This window comes from Mustela nivalis (assembly GCF_964662115.1).
Source record: "Mustela nivalis genome assembly, chromosome: 18".
Classification (NCBI taxonomy): Eukaryota; Metazoa; Chordata; class Mammalia; order Carnivora; family Mustelidae; genus Mustela; species Mustela nivalis.
In genome coordinates, this window is record NC_139037.1 from 49,065,092 (window position 1) to 49,075,295 (window position 10,204).

A 10,204-nucleotide genomic window follows, 5' to 3' on the forward strand; every position below is an offset into this window, starting at 1 on the left:
CAGACATCACTCCCATGATAGGTTATGTGATATGGTGAAGGTGAAGGGATCTGGGAAGGTGCAGTCAAGGCTCCCTGTCATTTGATGTTAATCAAAAGGAAATATAACAGTTAATTTTATGTGTCCACCTGACTGAGCCACAGGAAGCCCAGGTATCTTGTTAAACTCGATTTCTGTGTGTTTCTGTGAAGGTGTTTCTGGAAGAGAGAAGCATTTGCATCAGTAGAATGAGTAAAGCCAATGGCCCTCCCAACCGGGGGTGGCCATCACCCAATCCCCGGGCTGGCTAGAACAAAAAGGTGCAGGAAGGCTCGATTCTCTCTCTACCTGACTGAGCAGGAAAGCTGATCTTTGCCTGCCCTCAGTGCTCCTGTTCTCAGGCCTTCAGACCCAACCCGGAATCCACACCATCAGCTCTCTGGTTCTTGGGCCTTGGAAATACACACTGGCTTTCCTGGCTTCCAACATGCAGATAGCAGATCATGGGACCTCACCCATAATTGCATGAGCCAACATCATATAGTATATCTCTTTAAAATAAGTGTAAGATACATAACATCTCTCTCTGTCTCCTGATATAGAGATAGAATAGACACCAATCTAGATCCTATTGGTTCTGTTTCCCTGAAGAGCGCTAATATAGAAAGGTTGTCCTGGGTGGGCCTGATATTATCAGGCGAGGTCTTTGAAACTGGGGCTAGAGGTGAGAGATGTGAAATGTCAGTTGATTCTGCCCTTGAAGCCACCTGCTTCCATGGGTTCTACAGATGAAAGGAAATGAGTTCTTCCACGTGAGCCCAGAAGAGGATCCCAACCTTGGACGGGACTGCAGCCCCAGCCTACACCTTGAACACAGCCTCATGCCTGACCAGAGGACCTGATAAGCTGTGACGCCTGGACTCCCTGACCCATGGGAACTGTGAGAAAATCAGAGTACATGATTTCAAGCCATGGTAATTGTGGTTCTTTGTGACACAACATAGATAACTAATATACTTCTTGTGTTCGTTTGCTGGGGCTGCCCTAATGAGGTCCCACAGGCTGGGTGGCTCAACCAACAGAAATTTATTTTCTTATATTTGAGACTAGAAATCCAAGAGCAAGGTGTTGGAGGATTGGTTTCTTCTGAGGCCTGCCTCCACAGCTTGTCTTCTCCCTGTGTCTTCACATGGTCTTCCCTGTATCTGTCCATTTTCCAAATTTCCTCTTCTTATGAGGACACCAGGCATATTGGATTGGACATAGACATATGATTGAGTTTAGCTTAACTACCCCTTTAAAGATCTTATTTCTAGGGGCGCCTGGGTGGCTCAGTGGGTTAAGCCTCTGCCTTCAGCTCAGGTCATGATCTCAGGGTCCTGGGATCGAGCCCTGCATTTATGTGTCCACCTGACTGAGCCACAGGAAGGACTCTCTGCTCATCGGAGAGCCTGCTTCCCCCTCTCGCTCTCTGCCTGCTTCTCTGCCTACATGTGATCTCTATCAAATAAATAAAATCTTTATTTTTTAAAAGATTTTATTTATTTATTTGACACACAGATCATAAGTAGGCAGAGAGGCAGGCAGAGAGAGAGGGGGAAGCAGGCTCCCCACTGAGCAGAGAGCCGAAGGCAGAGGCTTTAACCCACTGAGCCACCCAGGCACCCCCAAATAAAATATTTTTAAAAATAATAAAGACCTTATTTCTGAATAGATACATTTTGATGCATGTGGGTTAGGACGTCAGTGGATGAGTCTAGGGAGACACCACTTAGCCACACCATGGTGTGAAACAAATATGACAGGGTTGGTTGGCCACTGAGTTCTTGGTTGGGAACACCAGGAAACTGCCACCTATAAATTTTCACAATAAATTTTAAGGCAAACAAAGTCCCTCTGGGACTAGGTAGCTTGCCAATGAGCAGCATGGAGGCAGGGAGAGACAAGATGGTTTTTTTTTTAAGATTTTATTTATTTATTTGACAGACAGGTCACAAGGAGGCAGAGAGAGAGGAGGAAGCAGGCTCCCCGTTGAGCAGAGAGCCAGATGTGGGACTGATCCCAGGAGCCCGAGACCATGACCTGAGCCGAAGGCAGAGTCTTAATCCACTGAGCCACCCAGGTGCCCCTGGGAGACAAGTTTTGTCTGGGCTCCTGGCCTGATCCTGACACCTCAGTACCCCCCGCCTCCAAATATTAGCGGGGGATTCAGGAGTGGGGTCCCCGCATTCCAGGTGCAGCGAGGCTGGGAAAGGAGGTTTGGGGCAGGGCCCTGAGGTCTAGGCAAAAGTCAGCTTCAAACCCTGCATAGCTCCTCCTCATTCTTGCCTTCATAAGCCAACTCCTCCTACCTGGCCTACAGAACCCTGGGGCTTCTGTCCACTTCTCCGACTTCACCTCTTCCTCTTGCTCCCTTTGCCTGTGAAGCTCCTGGCTGCCCTCTCTTCCACTCAGGCTACAGGACAGTTGTCACTTTCTCAGACCTTCTCCCTCCCTCCTCCCTCTCCACCCCTTCCCCATCCAAGCTCCATCACTCCCAGACTCCTCCAGGGACAGACTGTGCTTGTTCTGCTCACTGCAGGTTTTCAATCCATGTTGATTAAACAACTAAACGACCTCCTCCCCGGCTTACCCAGGACGACGCAGGAGGAGAGGGGCCCCGAAGGTGGGCCGCTCCCGCCCGGCATCGCTGCACTGCCCTGGGTGTGGGCGCCCCCTGGTGGAGAATCCCTAGGCCACAGCCGGAAGGGCGGGCGGCCCTAGCTGCGGTCCGACCCCACCGGCTGAGGGACAGAGCCGGCCAGCAGATGCTGTCCTTGGTTCCTGGTGGCGTGGAGCCAGGCTAGGAAAGGTCACGCCCAGCCATGCATCGGCTGTCCTTGAGCCTGAGCCCGGCCCTCCAGAGGGTCTTCTCCCCCACGGCCCCTTAGCCAAGGGACCCTGTGCGGTCCCCTCTGGGCCTGAAAGTCACAGGACAGGAAAACTTCCAGGCTGTCCCACAACATCACATGCACGCCCAGGATGCGCACACACACGTGAACACACACACACGCGCGCGACTTGCCCAGGCCAAGGGACAGGGACGCAGACTCTGAGAGACCCTGTAGAGACAGAGACAGTCAGAGAAGCTGAGAAGCACAGCCAAGCTGGGTGCTGCAGTCAGAGACAGTGAGGAGGAGAGGACAGGAGACACCCAAGGAGGGGGCTGGAGACCCTCAGAGGCACCCAAGGCGGACGCTCGGTGCCTGCTGCTGTCCCATCCCCAGCTGGGGCCGGCCTCTGTTACCGTCTCCCTCCAAATGACCCTGCCCACAAGGGTGTCCTGTCAGGGCCTCTGGTGCCTCGAGTTCAAATCCCAGCTAGGCCACTTACTTGCAGCGTGAGCTTGGAGACATCTGGGCTGCTCTGGAGGCGGGAAAATATGCGGGGGACGGCTTCTCGCCTGGAGCCTCCAGAAGGAACGGGGCACTTCAGCTCAGAAGACCCATCTTGGACCTGTGACCCCCAGAACTGCAGGAGAATAAATGTAGGTGGTTTTAAGGCACCAGGTTTGTAGTAAATCATACCCCGAGGACTCTCCCACCCACTTCCCCCAGCACAAACCTGCAACACAACCCCCCAGAGCAAACATGGAGATGCTCTCCCACCACAGCCCAGACCAGGGTCCCCCACTCTGGCCAACGCCCTCCCAGAAAACAAGAGGACCCCACTCCTGACGCCCCAGGAGCCAGCCTCTCCGCCCACCATGTCCCAGCCTATTCTCTGCTTCCCCCAAATGCCAAGGGCGCCCTAGTCCCTCAGTAAAATGCCTTCAGGGAAACCACACCCATGTTTTCTCTTCCCCTCCCATGGCAGCAGCCAGGCTGTGCCAGGAACAATCCCTCCTGTCACCCACCTAAGCAACTAGTTCAGCCAGCATATGTGCCCCGCCCCCTTCCTTGCTCGCTCCTGCTCCAGCCAAAATGCAGGGTTTGGGGCTCAACCCCACACAGAAGCCAACCCTTCCTGCTGGCTGGAGGCCTGGGGCACACGCAAGCCCCCTCGCAGAGCCAGTTTCTCCAGGATGCCTGGCCAGAGCCCGGGAAGGCACGGGGTGCGGGGGGGGGGGGGGTTGTACAGCTGCAGGTGGGTGGGCAGATGTCTGGCGCAGCTGGAGGCTCCCAACACCCTCCCAGGGAGCCATGCCCCCTCCCTCCCAGCCTGCACCCAAGCCTCCTGCCGCCCCCTCCCCTCAATTCCCATTAAGGGTCCTCAACACTAATCGATGCGGTTGACTCAGCCCATGGCCTCGCCTCCTAATGAGGCCTTTGTGCCTGTAATTGGCTATCTCCAGGCGCTTTTCTCTGCCCCCCACCATGCTGCCCTGTCCCATATCCCAGGTCCAACTATGTGCTAATTGGGTCTCTGGGGAGGGGCACGCATAAAGCCCCCCCCTTCCCTTCCTGTATCAGCCCCCACCCACCCACGAGTTCCTCGAAGCTCAGCATCCAGCCTCCAGGAGGTAGGGATGGGGCTTAGGAAGGAGGACCGGTCCTAATTCCCTCGGCCTGAGCCTCCTCCAACCAGAACCCTGCCTCCCCTCCAGAGTTGGCCTGCCCCTCCCAAAGGGCCCCTCTCCTCCCCTGTCTGCTTCGCTCCCCAGCCCTGCGCTCCCAGCCCTGGCTGCTCCTCTCTCCTCTGAGTTAGGAGCTCCTTTCTGAGCAGCCAGAATATTGTGGAGAAGCTACGCTGTCGCCTGGCCATGCACCCCGGGGTGCCTGCTGTCCCTGCAGTCTCTGAGCCCAGCCCCCGGGAACTGTGTGCCTTTGTGAGCGGGGCCACTACCCACATGCTGCGCACCCTGCACCCCCGGCGGACCCGGCCCCCCAAAAGGAGGCCCAACCACAGGAGGTTTCTGCACAACCAGATCTGCAGGTGAGGGGGAGTGGAAGAGGGGAGGTGGGCTGGGGGGGGCGGGCCTCTCAGAGTGGGGGAGATGGGGCCCATATAGAACAGAGAGAAGGGGACCTCGGGAGGCAATCAACACTCAAGATGTATCTATTGAGCACTAACTGTATCCCGGGCCCGCGAGATCCATCGTGCAAGGCAGACAGAAGCCCTTGCCTTCATAGAGCCTGGGCTCCAGCAGGAAGGCAGCTGGTCAGGGACAGTGGATAAAGTAAGTGATACATGGATGGACCTCGAGAACATGATGCTGAGTGAAAGAAGCCCGACACGGAAGGCCATGTATCGCCTGATGCCATTCATGTGAAACGTCCAGAACAGGCAGGGCCGGAGAGTCAGGGAGTGGTGCTGGGGGAGGGCCTTGGGGCTGCTTTCTAGGGTGACAAAAGGTTCTGGAACAAATTAGAGGTGGTAGTTGCACATTGTAAAGGTACGAAATGCCACTGAATTGCACACTTTGAAGTGGCCCGTTTTAAGTTCTGTGAATTTTACCTCCATTTTTAAAAATTATATGGCATGCTATGAAGTGGTAAGGGCTATGGATGGCATGCTGGGGGAGGACTGACCTTTTAGGTAAAGTGGGTAAGGCTCTATGAAGAAGGTGACAACTGAGCCAAGACCTGAGTGAAGCCAGGGAACAAGACTGTGGATGCCTGAGGGAAGAGCATTCAAAGCAAGAGACAGCCCCGTGCAAAGGCCCTGAGGCAGGAACATCCCTGGAATGTCTGAGAGCAAGTGTGGCTGGAGCAGAGTCCAAGGGGGAGGGAAACAGAAAGAAGGAGATCCCCATTTAGCACTATACCATTCAGCCTCTGGGCCTTTGCACATCTGTACCCTTTGTGGGGCAATATCCTTCCCTCTCTCTGGGAACGTAGAAGGGGACCTGAACTCCTTCAGGTCTGTGGTCACGCTTGTCCCTCTCACACTCCACCCAGCCCCATCCCACCTTGCCCTGTGCTCTCCCCTCCCGCTGTGACAGTAACCTGCTTAAGAGCACCTGCTGTGGGCCAGGTCTATGATACTAAGGGTTTGACATACAATATGTTCCTTAACACTCGCAGTGGATCTGCTCAGTAGGTTGACTTTGTCCCTACATTACAGACAGGAGGCTCAGAGAGATTCGACAACTTATCCAAACTACATAGTTGAAGAATGGATTCAACCCAGGCACTCTGAGTCCAGAGCCTGTGCTCTGTACCACTTTGCTGTCCTGCCTGGACTTGGGACTTGGGATGATGATGATGATGATCACATGACAATGACGATCATCACATGACAATAACAATGATGTGATTATGGTGATGACGATGATGGTGGTGGTGATGGTGGTGATGGTGATGATGATGACAGTGATGATGATGGCGGTGATGATGGTGATGGTGATAATAGTGATGGTGATGATGGAGGTGATGTTGGTGATAGGGATGATGGTGACGATGTGGTGATGGTGGTGATGACGCTGGTGATGATGGTAAAGGTGGTGACGATGGTGCTGGTAATGGTGATGGTGATGGTGATGGTGGTGATGGTGATGATGGCGGTGATGGTAATGATGGTGATGATGGTGATGGTGATAATGGTGCTTGTTCTAAGCACTTTAGTATAAACTTATCACACTCACTCACAATGAACATTAATCCCCCATAATAACCCTAGGAGGTAGATGCTATTATAATCCTCATTTTTCAGATGAGGAAACTGAGGCACAGAGAGGTAAAGTGACTTGCCCAAGGACCTGCTTTTTTCAAAGCAGGCTTTTCTCCCCACCAGCCTAGGACCTTGCTCCGAGAGGCATTGGAATCCAATCTGAGTAAATAGGAGCCTGGTCCCACCTAACTCCTGCCTCCTCCGCACTACAAGCTGCCTTCCTCCAGGATGCCCAGCCCTGGCTACGCCCAGAATGGTCCCGGCCACCACCCTACACACCCATTATTGAAGAGGAAAACACGCATCTCTTCAAAGAGGGTCCAGCGCTAGGTCCCAGGGCCTTCTCACTGCTCTTCAGCCCCTCATCAACCACTCCAGGACCTTCCCCATCTCCAACCCCATCTGGGTTCCCTGCCCACCTCCAGTCCGGACCCTGGGTTGATGCCAGCCTCTCACCTCCCAGGTTCCCCATCTACTCTTCCCCATCAGCCTCCCCGCTCCCAACTTATCCCCTGTAGCATCCCAGACATTCCCAGCCCCATGTCTGGCTCTGACACACGCTTCCTGGAGACCCAGGCCACCCACAAGCTGTCTCATGGGCAGCCCGGGGAAGCTCTGCAGCATATCCCCCTGGGCACCCAGCCTCAACCTGAGAAAATCCAGGTCAGAGGCAAACTATCCTCGGCACCTTCCCACCCACGTCCTCCTCCTCCCTCCAGATCCCCTCAGGTCCTGCTCCCTCAAGGGCCCCCTCCCACCCATGCATGTGGATTTTTGACTTTTTATTGTGAAGAACTTCCAACCTACAGAAAAGTCAAGACAGCGGTCTAGCACAGCAGTTCTCAAAAAGTGGTCCCCAGACCTGCAGCATCAGTCCCTCAGCACGGCGTGGGCGTGTGCCAGAGACACAGATCCGTGGACGCGACCCCAGGCCTGCAGAACCCAAACCTCGGGGGCCCAAGGGCCTGTGTTGCCAAAGCCCTCCATTGTGCACTCAAGTTTGAGAACTGCTGATCTAAAGATCACTCACGTACCATCAATCAGACTTCACTGCCCATAACATCCTAGCCTATTCCCTTCCTCTATCTTCTTAAAATAGCTCAAGCAAATCACAAATGTCATGACTCTTCAGCCCTAAATGTCATTTATACCAAGTTTGTTCAAGTCAACTCCTCCTCTCTCTCTTCCCACCCCCATCCTGTGCCATTTAACCTGACCTCCCATTTCTGAACATTTTCCCTGGGGACTCAGAGAAAAGCTTCTCCCTGGCATCAAAGAGAGTTCTGGAGTGGCAGCTCACACTTTTTTCTTGGGGTGAAATAGACGTAACATAAAATTCACCATTTTGAATGTCTTAGAGTGTACAGTTCATTAGTGTTTTGTATATTCATAATGTTTTGCAAGCAATTACCTCTATTGGGTTCCAGAACATTTTCATCCCCCACAAGGAGATCCCATACCCATTGTTAGTCGTTCCCATGCCCCCTCCCCCAGGACCAACAGCCACCAGTCCGCTTCCTGTCTCCAGTGACTGGTCTGTTCTGGACATTTCATGTCAACAGAAGCATACAAGGTCAGCTACCTGTTTAAATAAAACCTCTTCTGGAAGTTTAGCAACTACAAGAAATGCACACAGTACCAGCATAGAGCTTGACGAATTTCCCCAAAGGGAACCCACTAGTGTAAACAACACTCGGATCCAGGAACAGGGCCCTTCGTGCCGCCAGAGGTGCTCATGGGGTCTCCTTCCCATAAACTGGCATTGTGATTTCTCATGTTCTAAAGTACTGAGGGTTCAACCTCCAGCATATGAATTTCAGGGAGACATAACTGAGCCCATCACGGTTTGTGAGTTCCGTCCACACAGTTCTTGACAGGAAGGAACGCTAAGGGGAGGCCAGTGAAGTGGCTATTGTGGTCATCCAGATGGGAAAGTTCACCAAGTTCACCAAGGATTGGTGGAGATGCGGAGGTGGGCAGATTCAAGAGCTCTGTAGGGAGCAGAGCGTCACTGTTACACATGCCCCCCAGCCCACGGCATGCCTTGTGTGGAAGACACTTTTTAAGGCACCCTTTCCTTCAGATGTTTTTTACTTTTATATGTTGGGATGTGGCCATAATAAGTCTAAAAGTAAAAAATGTGCATTGTCCTGAACCAGAAGTGCCGCCTTGTGCAGTACACAACCCCCACAGCTGTTCAGAGCTTCCCTGTGAACAGGGTTAGAAAAACTGAATCGTCAGACTCAAGAAAGTGAAACCAGGTAGCCTAGAGTAGAAAGATGGAGAGGAGGAAAAGGGAAAAACTGGTCCTGGGATGGCATACAGGGGCGGGGGGATGCTTCATGGCTAGTAATGCTTGTCTCCCTGCAGGCAGTTTGCCAAGATTGAAGCTGCCACCCAGGAGTTGGCCCTGTCTATCCTGTCCCAGGAGGCACCTCCACAGAGACCTCCGCCCCGAAGACCACCCCCACCACCTCCGTCCCCCTTCCTGGGGGTGGCCTGTGCTGTGGCTCCCACCGAGGCACCCTATGCCAGCCCCAGCCTGAGCCTCGCGGCCCTGGACGCCTCCACCCTCGACCTCTTTGATGATATTGCACTCACCCCAGAGTGTCCCTCAGTGCCATCTGAGTTGTCCTGCTGCACTGGGGGCCAACCAGACCTGAGGCAGCCTTCACATTTCTATAATCCCCCACCCCCTCCCTCAAATGCCCTGGAGGGTGTGGACGGGCCCTGGGCTTCTGAGGGGGATTGGGTGGGCAGGTGGGAGGTGCCCTGTGCCTACCATTCTCAGGGAATCCCTGAGGGCTGGGGGACCTACTCCCCATAATGTTCAACCACGACCCAACCCAGGCCCATCGCCCCCAGACAAATCAGAGGCCACCCTTACGATAGCTCAACAGCTGCCCCCAAGAGCCCCTGCCCCGTCCACTCCCCTCCTGGCAACTCCTAGGAGCATGAGCCATCCCCAGACTCCTCCCACCTCAGACCACATCTTCTGCTCACCCAGGTCCCCCAACTCTGCCTCTGCCAGGGTGCCCCCTTACACTCTCCCTCCCCCACCTTCTCCCTCTTTCTTCCCAGCCCCATCTCCGCAGTGTCTGCTGCTCCAGCCTCCTCACCTTGGCTCATTTCTGCCTAATGTCTGGTCTTGCCTCATTTATTCCCAAATATATACCGAGCACCCACCATGTGTCAGGCCCCATCTAGGTGCTGAGGATTCAGCAGTGAGTAAACAGACAAAATGTCTGCATCTAAGGGCGTGAGGCACGGGTACCGGTAGGGGGGAACTGACAATGAGGACATTTGTACATTTTCTTAATGCAAGATAAATTTCCGATTTCAGATTGGAATTAGTGCTGTGAAGAAAATAAAAGAGAAACTTGACTGAGTGGCTGATTGACATCAGGGGGTCAGGGAAAGCCTTGAATGACAAGGAGGGGTTTAAGCAAAGGTCTGGGGCTGCAGGCTGAGGAAACAGCATGTGCAAAGGCCCTGGGGTGGCTGGAGCAGTGTGAGCAGGGCAAGTGGTAAGAGATGAGGTCAGAGAAGTTCACAAAGGCAAACAAGAATTGGGAATAGTTTGGATTTTATTCCAAAGCTGATGGGGAAATTCTCTCCCCAACTCTTCCTTAAG

General features: G+C 53.7%; 1 protein-coding gene across 1 annotated transcript; it reads left to right on the forward strand.

Annotated features, from left to right (window-relative positions):
* Window positions 1-3,452: 3,452 nt before the first annotated feature.
* On the forward strand, window positions 3,453-9,397 carry LOC309852686 (uncharacterized protein C19orf85; the record flags this gene model as incomplete). The annotated part of the gene is made up of 3 exons (XM_082709753.1): window positions 3,453-3,505; window positions 4,666-4,893; window positions 8,941-9,397. Coding segments are annotated over exons 1-3 (687 nt in total). The 5' UTR covers window positions 3,453-3,503.
* Window positions 9,398-10,204: the final 807 nt, after the last annotated feature.